An 18,525-nucleotide genomic window follows, 5' to 3' on the forward strand; every position below is an offset into this window, starting at 1 on the left:
CTAAAAAAAAAAAATGTTCATGAAGAACCTAGGAGCAAGATGGTAATAAAGACGCAGACCTACTAGAGAATGGACTTGAGGATACGGGGAGGGGGAAGGGTAAGCTGGGAGAAAGTGAGACAGTGGCATGGACATATATACACTACCAAACGTAAAATAGATAGCTAGTGGGAAGCAGCCGCATAGCACAGGGAGATCAGCTCGGTGCTTTGTGACCATCTAGAGGGGTGGGATAGGGAGGTTGGGAGGGAGGGAGATGCAAGAGGGAAGAGATATGGGGACATATGTATATGTATAACGGATTCACTTTGTTATAAAGCAGAAACTAACATACCATTGTAAAGCAATTATACTCCAATAAAGATGTTAAAAAAAAAAGACCTAATGCATCCAATAAATAAATAAAATTATATATATTTAAAAAATCTGCTGCTGGACTAAAAGCAAAATAAAGCAACCTTGCAAAGGATGAAAAAAAAATGCTATGAGGAGAATAAAAGAGGATGATGCGACAGAGTGCTGGGGAGCTTCAGAGAGAAGGATCAGTTAGAACTGAGAGACCTGAAGACAAAGGGGGGGACAAGGAAGGGACAGTAAGTGCGAAGGCACCAAGAGCAAGCACCACACTTTCAAGAACCAGAACCACTATCGCAAACAAGGGGAAAGGAAGTAAAAAAAGGGTATAGGGAGGTGGGTGGGGCCAGGCCACACAGGGCCTTGGAAGCTGTGGGGAAGGGGCAGGCATAGACTTCACTCTGAATGGGACGGGATGGGAAATTATCAGAGGGCTTTAAGCAGAGGGGTGGTGGTGATCTAATTCATGCTTTTAAGAGATCACTTTGGCTGCCATGTGGAAAATGGGCTGTAGTGGAAGGACGTTCTTACAGCTCAGAGAGACTTGCTTTTACATCTGCACAGCTATGCTTACTACAGTCTGTTTAAATATTAATATTGATTGATTGAGCACAGTCTGATAAAGGTTACAGTAAAAACCTGCCTGGTCCTTGCCCTGAGCGTTAATAAGGCAAAGACGATGACATACAGAGGGTGGGCCAGGACTTCCTGAGCACCTTCCAAGACACATGACAGTGGGACTGAGTAGCCTGCAACAGTGTTCACACGAGACACACATGCAGCTCTTTGTGGCAACTTTTTCTTTGATCCTTGCCTTGGGTAAACTGATACAGAACAACATGCCAGCAACAACACTTGGTCTGTTCCTACCTGTGCCAAGCACTGGTAAATTACAGATGAACAAAAACTGCTCAAGTATGGGCTCTCTGGTAGCGAACATACCACCAACAGACGTCATTACCAATAATGGGGCAGAAGAAGATATGAGACCAATTATAAAGGCAGGTCAGACATATATACGCTACTATGTATAAACCAGATAACTAATGAGAACCTACTGTATAGCACGGGGAGAAAAAAAACACAATCTGTTTGTAGATATATATTAAGTTAACCTTAAAAATGCGTTCCAATATACAGTAGGTGCAGAAAAATACTGTTTGATTCCACTTATACGAAATACCTAGAATAGTCAAATTCATAGTCAGAAAGTACATCGGTAGATGCCAGGGGCCGGGGGTGGGGAGGGGAAATGGGGAGTCAGTGTTTAATGGGGACAGAGTTCCAGTTCAGGAAGCTGAAAATTTCGGGAGACGGATGATGGTGGGAGTGGCGCAACAATGTGAAATGTACCTATTGTCACTGAACTGTACAGATAAATATGGTTGAAATAGTGTGTTTTACATTATGTGACTTTTACCACAGTAAAAAAACATTTAAAAAAAAAGGTGGGTCAGATACTTCACTGTAGAGCCGTCAGCTAGAGCGAAGAATTATTTGGCAGAATCACTTGGGAAGAAGGTACATTCTTGAAAAATATATGAACTTAGGATCTGGTTTGTACAAATTGCCCAGAGAGAGATGCAAACATTCAGAAATATATGACAACCCAGTCCAAAATTTCATGCCTAATGTTTTACTTACTTTAAGACTATCACCAGGTGTGGAATATCTCTTTCAATTAAAAAAGCAAACACAACCAAATAGTGTACTTGGTCTCAGAAGAAGAAAACAAAGCTACCTGTTTATCTGTTTCTCTATGAATCCACCCACCCACCCACCTTCTGGCTCCCTTCACAGATGTCCATAAATAGCAACTAACTGTCTGGCAGTGGGCAAAGCACGCAGATCCTGTGGATATGTGACAGAGGAGGTCCTTGTCCTCCTCTGGGAGATAAAACAGACACTGAACAATCAACTACCCAAACGATTAACTCCTGGGAGACAAATGCTCCAAAGTGAACCCACGGCACTGAAGTTGACATCAAGTGGCAGTGGCTAGATATCAATACATTCCAGGAACTATCCAAAGAAAAGTGCACAACTGACAACGTGATCTGAGACACCATGCCTCACTGGCTGTGTTTCATAAGAGAAAAGCGAAAGGGAAGTCAAGGGGGAGACCCAGAAATAGAAGAGCTGCTATCAGAGGTTTCCTGCGATGACACCAGACAACTCTTTCACCTGCCCCTCGGATACAGGATGGACAGGGAAGCGCATGGGCCGTACCTGATAGCGACGGGTCTCTCTCTCTGGGCACATCTCCATTCTCTGCGCTCACTTTTCCAGAACCACTCCTGCCATGTTCACCATTGGTTAAATCTGTCTTCTCAGGAGTTGTTGGTTTGCTGTGTGCCTGGCTCTGTTTCAAACGATTGAACTTTGGGGACACTGCTGCAGCTTGGATCACAGGGGACTGGGGTTTCGAATGGATTGGTTTTTCCAATTCTCTGGCCTCCTGCAACTGAAAGGCAACGAAAAAGGGATTCAATCTAAATGGATCCAGCATTTTGATAAGGAACAGAAAATACGCCAGCCTGTTGCATAAAAATTTCCAAACAGAAGGATAGAATTTTAAAAAGGAAATAAATTCCTGCAGCAAACTCAAAGCAAATTCTGAATGCAAATTTTAAAACCCATGCTAGATTCTCTCTCTGCTTTTTAAAGCAAGGATAAAAACAGAGTGCAGAGAACTCAGAGGAGGAAGGGATTGATTTTAAAATGCTATGAATCTTCACCAAGCACCGAGGCCACACATGAAACAGTTCACAGCATGGGATGGTGTCCCGTCCCCCAGCAGCTGATAACTGCTACCGCTCACCACTTGGTTTTCCATGCGGGTGAAAATGACGTTCAGCATCTGAGTAAGAGTAGCCTTGGCAGTGGTCTGATTGATGAGATTTTTGCTGGCCAAATAGATATTGTAACATGTCCTGACCGTCTGTAGGATAGTACCCTCGTGAATTTCAATGTGCGGGGACGTCACTGCAGTCAGAAGAGCCTAAAACAGAAATCCGCAACCTTCACCTTCACGAGCACCCACCTCCCATCCTCTCACAGCCAAACTTTTCTACATGGTTTGGCTTTGTTTTTAATTTGGTTTGGTTTAAGAAGATGGCTCTGCAAACTAAACTGGATGATTAGTACCAAAAACCAACCCCCTACTGCTTTGAGTTTAAACACAATTATTAACTCCATAGAATACAAGTCATTTAAAGTACATAAGTTGCGTTGAAGTGGGCTTTCTATCAGCTTACTTTTTAAAAAGCCAAAAATACAGACTTGTCTCAGGAGGGAAAGTGCTCCAACTTGATCTCACCTACGCCAATCACAAAATATACGTTTTGATGGGGGGGGAGGGTCAGTTTCGGAGTTCCCTGGTGGGTTTTCAAGGGAGCTTCAGGAAAGGTGTGGCTAACAGGGAGCTCCCTCACAAAGCTAATACATCCAGGATTTAAGATTTGAAACACTGACCGCACCCATCCTGATCGGTTCTCTGACAAGCAGATGGGACCACCCCATGCCAAACCATTCCTGGCAGCAGAAATGGAACAGGGCGAAGGAAAGGGAGGGTAAGAGGACAGGGGCAAATTGGTGATAAAGGTATCAACACGAGGACCTGCTGAGAAATGGCAGTCTGGGAATCCAGAATTTCGAGGGGAAAGAGCAGAGGATTTGAAGTCAATTTAATTCACAAGCAATTTATGTAGTTATCAGCGGAACTGTTTACTTTGAAAACACACCTGGTTCCACTCTTCTTGTCTCAGTCCATGCTAATCAGTTCTGACACTTAACAAAAGATCTAAGTGATGCTTACATTTTTCTGTTCCAGCTCAGCACCTCCTGAGACAACTAACACACGGTAACTTAGAAAGCCAAATTCCCAAGGGCAATGAGCTTTCTCATTTAAAATCCAGACCAGGCAGACAGACAGAAATACCTTAATTATTTGTAACTGAACTCCTTCATCGGTCTGAGGGCCTTGAAAACAATTGCAAATGGTTTCAACAATCCTGTCAATCAGCCGCTTCCCGGGGGCTCCACTGTCGGGGGCATTGCCGGTGATGTGCCCATATGCGATGAGTTTCTAAACACAGAAATCATAGACATGAGAAGTTTCTGCCAGGCCAGGGCTGAGGCCGCCCACAGCAGTAAGAGGCAGGCAGTGGGCTCAGCCTTTAACTTCCGGTTCCCACACAGATCTCTCTGCTCTCCTGGGTGCAGGGGGCACAGCCACCCTGAGAGCGTAGCATCCAGCCTGACTCCCGATGGCAGAAGAGCCCACAGTGGTGGAAAAGGCACGTGTAGAACAGACCCCAGCGCAAAATCACTTGTGTAAAAAATGGAGCGATTAAAAACTATACATAATAGAGACAGAAAGTAGTCAGCGGCTGCCTAGACCTGGGGGGATCCCAGGGAAACAGGGAGTGACTGCTGATGAGCAAAAACGGGGCTTCTTTCTGAGGATAAAGATGGTCTCTAATTAGATTGTGGTGAGGGCTCCACAACTCTGTCAATATACGAAAGTCACTGAACTGTATACCTCAGATGGGTGAATTGTACGCATGTGAATTATATCTCAAGCTGCTAAAAAACTTTTTTTTTTTCTAACAGTAAGATACATAAAAAACTAATGATAACATGGTTTGCTTGAGCGCAGGGAGAACTAAGCAGCTGTAGGCAGGGGCGGGACGAACACATTTTGTAGAGCAGGCTTTCATTCTTTTTGAATGTTGAATAAAACCATGTTGGTGTATTTTCTATTCCAAAAATTAAAGTAAAAAAACTAACTGACTTCTGCACCTACGTTATCAAACTGCATGTCACCCGTGCGGCAGCCTCTTCAGATGAGGCTGCTTGAGCTGTGCCCTCTCGGTCAGGTGACAGATCAGTTTGGACAGGGCCACCTGCCTGCCTGGGCCACCTCACGCCTGACCTGGATTTCATCAGGGACAATCTGAGAGCTGGAAGGGAACTCAAAGGTCAGGATGGTTTCAAAGCCTGGCTGAGATTCATGGTCACCTGAGGGAGCTCGTTATAAATACAGATTCCTGGACCTCAACACAAACTTCCTCTAACAGAACTTGTTGGGTGGAGCCCAGGAATCGGTTTTTCTCCAAGTCTTCCAGGTTATCCTGATGGCTGACCACATAAAAAGAACCACTCATCTGCTACAAGCCCTCTGGGATCCGTGAATTCTAAGGCACCCTCTGCTTCCAGTGACTTAGTAAAGACTCTGACAAATGCTGTTCTGTTCTTTATCTTTTTGTTTTCTGGCGTGTCACATTCTTGATCTACCTGCCCAGAGAGACACAGCTCCTGAGGCGATCCACAGTGCCGCCACCACTGCAACAGGAAGATGCGCCGCCCTGCGGAGGCCAGATGCCGTTTCTCAATGGCTCTTCCCCATCATTAGCCTCGAAAGCGCCGCCATTCAATAAGCAGGAAGAAAAACAGATGGAAAGAGAGTGACTGAGAGCACAAATACGACACTGCTGAATCAAGTGACCGAGTGAGCAAAAGAGAGGCCTGCACACACTCTGCTGCTCAAGACCAGCCCCAGAGAGCTCCAGACGGAGGCGGGGAGGTGCTCAAGTGTGTTTTTGAAGAACAAGTCCAGATGCCTTTTACCTCATCTGCTCTCATCGCTGTTCCCCATGCGGGCTTCCAGTGAGGGCAGCGCCGGCCGTCTGGTAAATAAGCTCTGCTTTTGGACACTGCTGACTCCTTACTCCTAACGGACTCAAGTCCGTTTTGAGTACTGGGTTATGAGTGGGATGGTCTATGAGCTCCTAAAATGTGAATGCTGAAAAGCAGGCCCCACAGAACCCAACACTGATGGTGCAAAGCAAAGACGGAGGTGAATTACAGATGTTTAATTCAAATATAAAAAAAAATTGGAAGTATTCGCCCCTCTATGCCCTCCTTAAAGGGCACGTTACCGTTCCAATGGAAAAGGGTTTTAAGTATAATTTTACTCCCTTGTGAGGCAGGGCCGGAAGAAAGCAGAGTTCCTGCAACCTGTGCGTCTTTCTAGTTCTACCTTCTCACCCTTCCTTGTACCAGATGTTGTTTTGGCACTGGGGGTACAACAGTGATAAGACAGTCCTTTTTCTCACAGGGGCAGAAGCGTGCTTGGCAGGCTCACTTGAGGAAGGTGCTCTGCACAGTGAGTGAGGTAGAAAGTACTAGCAGGTGTAAGCAAAGGATGGACACGATGGGATACATTTCTAAAGGCTCCGCCTGGCTCCTGAGTACAGAACAGGCTGGAGGGCAACAGCAGTGGAAGCTGGGCACCCATGATGAGGCCACCTCAGCTGTCTAGGGGGGAGATGCTGGTGGCTTGGACCATGAGGGACTGACAGAGATGGAGAGTAGAAGTTCCTGTCTTATTCTTTGCTGATGCGAAGCAGGGATGGGAAGAAGGGCAGAGGAGGGAGGCCTCTGGGCAGCTGGCTCACTGATACTTGTGTCCAAGGAGGCTGCTTGCACAGGGATGCTACTTGTCAATGCCCCTCTAGACGGGGAGGGATAAGTAAGATGGTTGCATAACACATCATTTATCAGTCCACAGGAATGCCCTCAATTTGCATGTAGTGTTCTGGCATTAAAAACACTGGTGTAAAAAGCAAGCCACAGAAAAATCTGTATAAGTATAAATGATATATGATATAATTTCCAGCTACTACAGCTCAGTTGAAGAGTTGAAATGGAGACCATACGACCTACAAAGCCTAAATATTTAGCATGTGGTCCTCCACAGAAAAATGATATCATAAATGATACCATTTATGTTTAAAAAAAAGAAAGAAAGAAAAAGAAAAAAAGAAAGAAAAGAAAAGAGAAAGAAAATTATACACCTAAATAGGCAACTGGGTTTGGGGTTAGCAGTCCAAGGGCCTTCAGCCTTAATCTGTAAAGTTCTAAAAGAAATTTCTAACAGAGAATATAGTCAGGTACAATTTATATTATTACAATAGGTTTTTAAATGTGCATTAAAAAATCCAAAGTCTTTTAGAAATAAGAGATAAAGGATAATGCTTGTGGACTTCCCTGGTGGTGCAGTGGTTAAGAATCTGCCTGCCAATGCAGGGGACACGGGTTCGAGCCCTGGTCCGGGAAGATCCCATATGCCGCGGAGCAACTACTAAGCCCGTGCACCACAACTACTGAGCCTGCGCTCTAGAGCCCGCGAGCCACAACTACTGAAACCTGCACGGCTACAGCCCGTGCTCCGCAACAAGAGAAGCCACTGCAATGAGAAGCCCATGCACCGCAACAAAGAGTAGCCCCCGCTCACCGCAACTAGAGAAAGCCTGTGCACAGCAATGACGGCCCAACACAGCCAAAAATAAATAAATTTATTTAAAAAAAAAAAAGATACGAACCAGATGGCTCAGACCAGTGGTTTCCTACAGCCTTACGTAGAAAGAAAATATTAGAAGTCTGTTTCTATCTACTTTTTTGTCCTACCCTTTTAAAAGGTCTGTTTTTGTATTGTTTATAATGTACATAATTTAATAACAGTAGTACCTGTATATAATCTTATAATTGAAGAAATACGAATATTCTGAGAGAATATTCTCAAAAATAATTTCTGTGGTTGGTATGTGCCCAGAAAAACTTGAAGATCACTCACTAGTTTAGGCAAGCCTGAACTAACCCTCCTTCCTCCAGTCCTGGCCTTGGGGGAGCGTGTGGTGACCAGGTGCTGGAGAAAAGGAATAAGGAGAATCTTTGTCACTTGGGAGAAGTGAGAAGGGAAGGCTCTGGGCTTCTCCCTGTGGGGGAGGGAATGCTGAGCTCTGTACTCACAGCAAACCAAACCCAGAAGCACCTTTGCTACCCCATCATCTCTCCATGCTCAAAAAGGGACTCCTTAAAATGCCCAGGGCACAGCCTCTGCAGCTGGCTTCAACCCTGCCAAAACCAAGCTTTACTCCTAGACACTGGCCCTCCATTTCCAAGGCAGAAGTCACATCACCCACACTGGGAAAAGCCAGTCAAACAGGTTTGCAAGGACAAACCCCAAGAGGAAATGAATTTTTTCATTCAGTATTCCAGGGAGCACCCAGCCACTTTCTAATGTCATAAAAAGGACGATACATTTTGCATTTTGTATACTAACCAAAGAAATCTTAGTGTACCTATCAAATTACAGAGAACTTCCATTCTGAAAAAGAGAGTGAACCACATGCCAAAAGCCTCAAGACAGGTACTGCACTCAAGTCGCTGAAGTACAGCAGAACGTCAATGTTTCCATCAGAAACCATACTCACACATACACAGAGTTCCAGAAACAGACTATTTCCAGGAAAACACAGCATATTTTTAATTAAAGAGGCCAGACTACAGGGTAATAGTTAAGAGCAGAGGTCAGCAGCCTTTTTCTGTAGAGGACCACATGCTAAATATTTAGGCTGTGAAGTCACATGGTCTCCGTTCCAACTCTTCAACTCAGCTGTAGTAGCTGGAAAGCAGCCATATAGATAATACATCAACGAAAGGGCATGGCTGGTGTTATGGACTGAATGTTTCTGTTTCCGCAATTCCTATGTTGAAGTCCTAACCCTCAATATGATGGTATTAGGAGGTGGGGCCTTTGGGAGGTGATTAAGTTTACATGAGGCCATGAGGGTGGGGTCCTCATGATGGGATTAATGCCCTATAGGAAGAGACCAGACACCTAGCTTGCTCTGTCTGCCACGTGAGGACACAGTGAGAACTTGGCCATTTACAAATCAGGGAGACGGCTCACCAGGAACTTAATCAGCTGGTACTTTATCTTGGACTCCCCAGCCTCCAGAACTGTAGGAAATAAATGTCCCTTGTTTAAGCCACCCAGTCTGTGGTATTCTGCTATATCGGTCTGAACAGATTAAGGCAGCTATGCTCCAATAAAACTTTATTTACCAAAGCAGGCTGCAGGCCAGATTTGGCTCATGGCGTAGTTTAAGGACCCCTGATTAAACATAGGCTTGGGGTAAACAAGTCCTAGACACCCACCCAATCCCATCACTGCCTGGCCAGGGGAACTTGGCAGGGCTGGTCATTTTATTCTCCAAGCCTCAGTTTCATTGATTCTAAAATGAGGATGAGAGTAGGAACCTCAGGTGGTTGTCGGGAAGATTAAACATGATGATGGGGATAAAGCACTTAGCACAGGGCCCAGCTCAGGCTGAGTGCTTAATACACTGGCATTGTTTAGGACACCAATAATGTTAACTATCAGCACCAGCTTCCAAACTAAACCTTAACATGAGGACAAAACAGCTAATTATGCCAAATTTCCTCTGAAAATGTTCACAGCAACAAATATTTTCGGAGAGAAGTAGGATTCGAGCCTGCCACTTGAAAATTCTTGGCTCATTACATGTTCCACATAGGACAATCTGTACAGAATTAAACTGAATGAGAACATGGCTTTTCATTTAGAAGAGCTGCTTCTGTGAAGAAACTCTCATCAATTTTCAAGTAGAGATATATCAAACAAGAGAAATTAATAGAGTAAATATTAGACTAGAGATGCCAAAGATGTGGCATGCCCACCGCCACTTGGCAGTCCTGTTCCTCAGCAGACGTAACCAATCAATCATGGCACTTTCTCAAGAAACCCAGATGAGGTTCCAGGTATTTTTTCAACACAGCTTCCAAGCAATAAAATATAGAACCTATTCACTATTCCTGCTCTAGAAAGTACTGATAAATTGTCGCTCTCTCCACTGTATTTTTTAAAATTTATCAAGCTCTTTTCACTGCTGTAGGTTGCCCACTGGGGTTAAAAACAAATGTTTCTGAGGTAACCGGAAGCTTCATGAGTAGATCTTATGAAAAATACAAGAATGCTGGACTGGGAATTAAGAAGCCCAAGTTGCAGTCCTGTTTCTGTCCCTCACTATCTGCACGTCATTGGACAAGTCACCCTAATTTCTCCACTGCTGCTTTTTCACCAGTAAAAAGTAACTTATAACAAGGTTACTTATGGCCCTAAGTACAGTCGATCCTCATTATTCACAGGTTTGTACTTGTGAGTGCCCGCTCACTAAAATTTGTAAGTCCCCAGTCAATATTTGGGACGCTTTTGTGGTCACTTGCGGACACCTGCAGCGCAGTGAAAAATTTGAATCACTTGATGCACAAGTTCCTGGCTAAGGTCAAACAAGGAGACGCTCTGCCTTCTTGTTTCACCTCTCATACCGTAAACAGTGTCTTTCTTGTGATCTATTTATTGCCATGGTTTTCATATTTTTGTCCTTTTCGTTGGTGTTTTCGCCATTTAAAATGGCCCCCATGCACAGTGCTAAGTGCTGTCTAGTGCTGTCTCTGTAGGATGTGCCCTACAGAGAAATGACGTGTGATCAGCTTTGTTCAGGCATGTGTCATAGTGCTGTTGACCATAAGTTCAATGCTAACAAATCAACAATATATATTAAATAAGGTGTCTTTAAACAGAAACACACAAAGAATAAAGTTATGTACTGATCAGCTGATGAACACGTGACCAGAGAGGCTCACAGGAACCTAGCCCTGTATTCCCTCCAGGAACAATGCTTCAGGGTTTGCTAATTCCGTGTTCACAGCAACTTTATAGACCATCACCACAAATAATGAGAGTCGATGATATCTATTTCTCTACTTGGCATTATGAATATTAATGCCATCAATAAAGAAGTAGCATTAAATATCTTATGTACCCGCATATGTACCAAATATTCCAATCAATGCTACAGGTTTCATTTAGGAAAACATACATAAGAGAGATCAACAAAATACTTCGAGAGAAACAAATTCTTTTTTAGGTAAAAAGGTCAGACCTCTCATTCTTCCCTCCCTCACAAGACCTCCATAAAGAATGAGCTGAAGGGCTTCCCTGGTGGTGCAGTGGTTGAGAGTCCGCCTGCCGATGCAGGGGACACGGGTTCATGCCCCGATCCGGGAAGATCCCACATGCCGTGGAGCGGCTGGGCCCGTGAGCCATGGCCGCTGAGCCTGCACGTCTGGAGCCTGTGCTCCGCGACGGGAGAGGCCACAACAGTGAGAGGCCCGCATGCCGAAAAAAAAAAAAAAAAAAAGAATGAGCTGAAATGCTCCTTTCTCCATCACCTCTGGAAGCATTCTGAGTACCAGGGGGTTACGGGCACAGCTCCTGTGCAAAGGACTACCTGTGGCTTGAGAGAACATCCTTTATACCACCAAGGTGAAACATGGTACCTGCAAGCAGTCGAGGGATGTGCTGACCACCCGTGGGGACTTGGACTGGCAAGCCAGCTCAAATGGAAGGAAATACTTGTCAGCTTCAATGAAGTTTGCCTTTGGTGGTGCGGTAGCACCAAGCCTAGGAAAAAAGCAGGAGAGGGCCGGAGAGGGGAAATGAAAAAAAAAAAAGAGCCTGCTTTTCCTACCCCCCACTCTAACTTCCCATCCCACTTGCAATCATTTAATTAAAAGTGCCTGCAAACTGCATCTGTGGGGCTAGACAATGAAAAGTTTAAATACATGCATTAGGAAAAAACACCAAGGGGCCACAGGCAGAGAAAAAGGTCTCTGATGAGCAAGCTGTATCGACAGCGGCCTGGACTGAATCCTGGCACCTGCCACGTCAGAGCTGTATTTCTGAAATGGGACTCACTGGCTTCATTACTATGAAGATGAGGAGCAGCCCCTTAACAGAACAAGCTGCCCTCCTGCCTGAGGAAGCATGACATACAAGAGACAAGGGCTTTGCCTCTCCTGTCAAGAGAAGGTACAACAGCATTAACTTGACCTTCCTTATCCTTTCCTCCAAATATGCAGCTGTTGAGCCAGTAACCTGTTAACTCGGTATCAGTTCAAACACATACAAAGTCCTGCCACGTGCCCAGCGCTGTGCTAGGAGAGTGTGTGCCACCCAAGGAGCAGAAATATGGGAAAACATGCAGAGAAAGGGGTTCCCAGGGCCACCACCTACTACTCCCTTCATACTGCACTTCAGCAAGGAGAACATGCCCAGGCTTACCTTTGCTTTTCTATTTCTGCTTTAATTTCATCTGGTGGGGAAGAAAGAAAGGCATGTTAGGAGTATGCAATATGTATATTAAAAAAAACAAATATAACAAAATACTAAAAGCTATCTAAGTAGGGGGATGATGATCTTTTTCTCTTTCCCACATTTTCTGTAAGTATATATACTTTTTCTTTAGCACTTAAAAAAATTGTGGTAAATATGTGTAACACAAAATTTACCACATTAACTATTTTTAAGTGTACAGTTCAGTGGCATTAAGTACATTTATATTGTGCTAAGTCATATATAATTTTTATGAATTAAAGTTAATTTATAAACCTTTACCATGGAGGGTACAACAACTACATGGTTACAGTTATGGAATAGTGCCAACACTCAGAAGTCACAGTCTCAAAGAGAGATCATCTTATTTCCAGGAGAACAAGATTTTGTGCCATTGAGACAAGAACATCCTATATCTAAACACGCCGGACTCCCCCACAGCCACTTAGTCAGTCGAATGCATTCCTACATGTCAGGCTTGGCAGGCTCGCGGTATTATCAAAGCAGGCCAGTGAAACATGTCTACCTGAATGCCATGTATTCAGATAACCTCCAAAAGGCCAGCCTTCTTCACACAATCTCTTGAGAGCCAGTGGTTTGGATATGGCATTAGTTATCCTAGCAACCCCAGAACACAGTTCTGGAAGTGACAAGTTTCCTTTTCCTGGACAACTCTATTCTAGACTGACCTTTAGGAAGTGAAAACCGAGTAACTGGACTCACTAGAGGTGGCAATTTTAACCTTCAAGCCACTCTTTCAATGTCCTCTTACTACACACATAAGAAAACAGAAGAGGAACACCAGATGACTAATATCAAACATTTCGCTCATGGACCACAAGGCCTGTGACACACAGGTTCTGCTAAAGAGAGCTCTGTGGCATGGTTCCTGCTCCTCTGGGACAAGAATCCACTCAGGAAGTAGCTCTGGCCTCCTCTAGCTGAGGCCCCAGGCTGTGGGAGTGGCCCGGGAAATCCAGCCCAGGAGGCTGGTGGCCAAGCTTTCAGCTTGCAGAAATCAACATGGATAATGTCAAGACTCTGCCTGGTGGTAATATTATCTGTCACTGTGTGACGTGTCAGAGGGGCACTGATGCCGGAACTCAAATGCAAGGGTTCCTTCCAGTCATGGTTACCTTATTAGAGTTAAGTTTAGCTGTTAAGTGTATCTGAAGCAATCAGGCATTTGTTAGAGTCTGTGCTGACCTCTGAGCTCTAAAATAGTCTGTTCTAGAATGCCACTGGTGTCAACCCACCAGTTGACAAATCAATCACCAGAATTGCTACTTACTCACTGAGGCACTAAGGGTAATCAAATCAAAGACCTATGGAGGCCAGGCAGGAAACCTCCTGGAGAGACACAGGTGGGTATAAGACATCAGCGGCAGGGAGGACCCCCTCCCCACCCAACAGGGCATGGAGTGCAGCAGAGTCTCAGTCCCAGCTGATTGAGCCCAGAAGTGCCCATTGTTCTGATTTTTTCCAGAAGTCAAAATCTGGATTTTAAGTGAAAACTCCAACTGTAATTGGAAGTAATTTCAACTGTTTAAAAAAATTATGCTCAGGGACTTCCCTGGCAATCCAGTGGTTAAGACACCACACTTCCACTGCAGGGGGTGCTGGTTCCATTCCTGGCCAGGGAACTAAGATCCTGCAAGCCGCGAGGCATGGCCAAAAAAAAAAAAAAAAAAATTATGCTCAAATGAAACTCGTTTGCAGGCTGTCCTGACCTTACACTACCAGTTTGCAACCTTTGTCTTAAGGGAGAGGGAAGAATCAAGGAGAAAGAAATTCACTGGCAGCGGAAAACTAACTGCAGGGGATAAAGGACTATGACCAGCACAAGGAAAACAAAACATCCCCGTTTTATACAAGCAAAACGTTGCCAAAGAACAAAGAGCAACTAAGGAGCCAGAGGACCAGGGTTCGAGGCCAAACTCTGCTATATCTTACAGATGAAGAGACAAGATCCAGAAAGGTTACAAGTCAGTGAGAGGTGGAGCTGCGACTTGAACCCAGAAAATTAGGCTCCCAAGCCTGTGTTCGTAACCTCTTGGGTAACTTGGCTCTCAAATAAGCATGTCGAATTACTCCGTAACCTGTAAGTGCGAAACAATATAAACACTGGTTTTGCATCATTAATTCAAAGTGTGAATGCTGTGATGTTCGTACTGCTCTGTAGTACGAACATCCCTCATCCAGCCTCGGGGAGCCTATTTACAACCCAGGCTCTGGAATCTCCCCACCTCTTTTTCTGGCCTGATGGGACAGGACCACAGGAAGGTGCACCCTGGTTTTCCGATGGGAATGAACAAGGGCCAGTGTGACTTGAGCAGGGCAGGGCATAGCCCTCCACAGTGAGCAGTACCTACTGCAGAAGACCAAGAAACTGCGATCTTCACAAAACACGTGATCACAGATTTCCTTTAGTCTTCTTAATCTATAATTAAGTATTCCCACAAGTATGAGGAATTGTTGCACTCTCTAGAACATTCTTTGTTAAAGAAAAAAAATGTGAAAAATCCTCTCCACAAGGCCCAGTAGGGGTCCAGATAAGGAGAAGCCCCTGGAGGGCAGTGGAGGAGGGGCCTGAGCAGACCTATGTTTGGACAGATCCCTCTGGCTGCAGTTTTGAGTATAAAGAGGAGGGTGGACAGCACAGAAGCAGGGAAGCCAATCAAGAGGCTGCTGCTAATAACCCAGGCAAGCATTAGTGGGGGCTGGGGCCAGGGCAGGGGCAGAGACGATGAGCAGGAGCCACAGGAAAGCTGGAAATGGCTTGAGGGTAGTAGTTCCATACAGTCTGACCCAACAGGTGGCTTCTAGATATATTTGGATAATACAATATTTTTTTCCATTGAAAAGAGGCAGGGGACTTCCCTGGCGGTCCAGTGGTTGAGACTCCGTGCTTCCACTGCGGGGGGCACAGGCTCGATCCCTGGTTAGGGAATTATGATCCCATATCCCACATGCTGCATGCAGCGTGGCCAAAAAAAAAAAAAAAGAGGCAGGGAAAAAACAAACAAACAGGGAAAAGGTGTGTGGCATGGGGTCCCACAGAACACTTGACATAGCCTGGTGTGGTGAAAGACAAGAAATGGGTTGGAAGTTCCGAAAGAAAATGGACATCTATTAGCTGAATGATGCCAGGTAGGTTATTAAACCTCCCTGAATCTTGATGTCTTACTCTAAAAAAAATGAGGATGATAAAAAGCAGCCCCATATGCTCCAGAGACTGTAACTAGGCAGTTGGGTGTAGGTAATTCTTTTAACAAACCCGAAGTATTGATGGCTAAGGCAGTGTCAGGCATACACAGGTGGTCAATAAATGTCCGTTCTCTTGCTCTTATCTTAAAACAGGAGTCAGTAATAGTGCAAAATCTCTAGTGCCATCGGTGGAACGACGGAAAGCCAAGGGAAAGAAGAAAATCAGTGGAACACAAATCATCATAATAACTGCTGACATTCGCTAGGGGCAGGTGCCCATTTGGTCCTCCTTACAACTCAGGAAGACAAGAGACTCATCTCCTAACCATATACAGTGAGGAATCTGGACACAGAGAGGTGAAGTCACCTGCCCACAGTCACAGTAGGAAGTGCCACTACAGGATTCACACCCAGGCTGTCTGCTCCAGAGCCAAAGAGGAGGAGGATGGGTGAGGGAGGAGGAGTGGGCACACTTGCTCCAGTTTATTGCCCTGCCTTTTAACATGCACTGCTCTCCCAACAGCCAACTGGGCAATTAGCAGCAATAAATAAGCAGGCTGGAAAGGAGCCAGACCTGAGTGGGGTGGGGCAGCTGCACCTGAAAAGCCATGCTGTCTTCCTGGGAAATCCTTCCTGGCCATCGCTGTCAGTTAGGAACCTCGGTTCACACCTCCCCATTCATCAATGACTTTGGCACCAGCTCACATTCTCTGCTCCACTCCCAAGCTAAGTCCAACAATGACCACGACCAAGCTCAACAATGCCATCCCTGGTCAACCCCCCAAAGCCCCACGACATCCCGTGGAACCTTCACCTCCCCTCACACATCTGATCTGCATACCCCTCTCTACTATGCAAACCAACACTACCCTCAGTTCCTCCTCCACCCCAAGTCAGCCTGGCGTGGCTGGCCACACTCTGAATCTTGTCCCCGTTTGGAACTGTGCTACTTCTAGCTGCTGCCTGTTCTCCGCCCACAACCTCCTTTCCTTCCAGATGACCCACTAACTGCTCCCAGTAGGACCCTTCTTTGGCCTGTCAGACCTGACAAGGCCAAGAACTTGTCAGCTTTCCCCTCTTTTCATTTTCCAGGATGGGTCCCATTACAGGATTGTTATCTGAATGACAGCCAAACAATAGGCTTGACTCTCTCTGACTTTTAGTCTTAACTTCTGGCAAAATCCCAAACTTAGATTACATGACCCTCTCCTCTGACCTGTCTCCACCTAACGACTAGACCTCTGACTACAGGGCAAGTTGGTAGGTCTATAAAGGCCCTAATCACCAACCACAATGGAACCCTAAATACTGCCAGTTAAGCTCACCACCTCCAACTCTCCACAAAGACTACTGCACATTTATCTACTCTCTTCAAATACCCCATCTCTCCCTCCTAGTCATCACCATTCATCTTTACTCACAACCGATGGAGCAGCTTATTTCATGCAGAAATTAGAAGCAACACGAGGAGATTCCCTCAACTTCCTGTTGGCCAATCTACAAACTCACCTACTTCTGTACCCAGCCTGCACTCTCTCCTGCTAGAAAACAGTGTCGAGCCCCTCCAACTCTGCAGTCTCCCATCCCTACTGCCTCCTGAGGAACTACCTAGAATCTGATCACTTCTCATATGCTGGACCACCCCCATTACCCCAGACCAAGCCACCATCATCTCCCACCTCGACTACGAGCCTCTTTCTTAACTGGTCTCACAGCTTCAGCTCTCACCCTTCCTCCCGGCCCACATCTTTGTCTACACAGCAGCCAGAGGGATTCCCTTAAAATGTAAATCAGATTACATCTGCTCAAAATAGATTATCCATAACCATCATAATGTAAATCTGATTAACATCTGCTCCTTTGCAAAAAATGTCACTGGCTTCTCATCTCACAGAGTAAAAACTCACAATCTTGAACTTGGCCTCCAAGCCTCTAAAACATCTGGCCCCCTGCTATCCCTCTGATCTCACCTCCTACCACCCCACCCCCAGCTTACTTGTTGCCTGTCCTGTTCAGGGCCTTTGCACTTGCTCTTCCTGCCACCTGGAATGCCCTCCCTTCCCCAGATATCCACAAGACTCACTCTTCCCTTCCTTCAGATGGCTGTTCAAATGTCACCTCTTCAGAGAGGCCTTCCCTCACCACCTAAAACTGCCCTCCTTTTGATTCTGGACCACCTTACCTGCTTTATTTTTTCACTTTACACCGATTTTTCCTAGTTTTTCATCACAGTATTTATCACCCTTGACATACTTTGTATCAATTCACTTATTCTCCATCTTCCCCAGTAGAATATAAACTCTGTGATAACAGAGACTTCCGTCTGTTTTGTTCACTGCTGAATCCCCATTATCTAGGAATTCCTAGACACAGAGCAGGCACTCAGTATTTGCTGAATGAATAAACTGTCCTTTCTCTTTCTTGCATTATTTAACCTCTCCCTTAACTGGCTCCCTTCCCAATGACATTTAAACAAGTTCAAGCCTCTTCTACCTTTAAACAAAGAAAAATATAAAACCAAAAACTCCCATGATCCACATCTCCATCTTCTCCTTCACACCCCAGGCAAAGCCCTGGAAAGAGCTGTGTCTGTTTCCTCACCTCCCATGCATGCCCCAACCCATTCCAGTCTGATTTTCACCTTCACTGCATCAGCAAAACAGCTCAAGCTAAGGTCACCCATGACCCGCATGTCTCTAAATCTGATGGGCAATTTTCCAGTTGCCATCTGACCGCCTTGCAGCATTTGACCTGACTGACCTCCCCCTCCTTGAAATTTTCTCGGAAATTTTCTCGACTTCCGGCTTCATAAGCACCCGTTTTCATCTGCCCTCTGCTTCTTGTCCCATCTCTTCTCCATTTCCTTGGTAGACTCAGCCTCCTCTGCCCAGCCAGGTAGGCCAGGGTTCCTCGGGCCC

At 45.3% G+C, this 18,525-nt stretch overlaps 1 protein-coding gene across 1 annotated transcript in view; it reads right to left on the reverse strand.

Annotated features, from left to right (window-relative positions):
* ARFGEF2 (ARF guanine nucleotide exchange factor 2) overlaps positions 1-18,525 on the reverse strand; it is a 98,177-nt gene that overhangs the window by 71,137 nt on the left and 8,515 nt on the right. The window contains exons 2-6 of the mRNA XM_024750287.1: positions 12,350-12,380; positions 11,566-11,689; positions 4,295-4,441; positions 3,176-3,355; positions 2,584-2,818 (exon numbers count right to left, since the gene is read on the reverse strand). Coding sequence (XP_024606055.1) covers positions 2,584-2,818; positions 3,176-3,355; positions 4,295-4,441; positions 11,566-11,689; positions 12,350-12,380 — 717 coding nt within the window. The remainder of the gene's footprint in view (positions 1-2,583; positions 2,819-3,175; positions 3,356-4,294; positions 4,442-11,565; positions 11,690-12,349; positions 12,381-18,525) is intronic.

Source organism: Neophocaena asiaeorientalis, unplaced genomic scaffold (genome assembly GCF_003031525.2).
Source record: "Neophocaena asiaeorientalis asiaeorientalis breed wild unplaced genomic scaffold, Neophocaena_asiaeorientalis_V1.1 scaffold606, whole genome shotgun sequence".
NCBI lineage: Eukaryota > Metazoa > Chordata > Mammalia > Artiodactyla > Phocoenidae > Neophocaena > Neophocaena asiaeorientalis.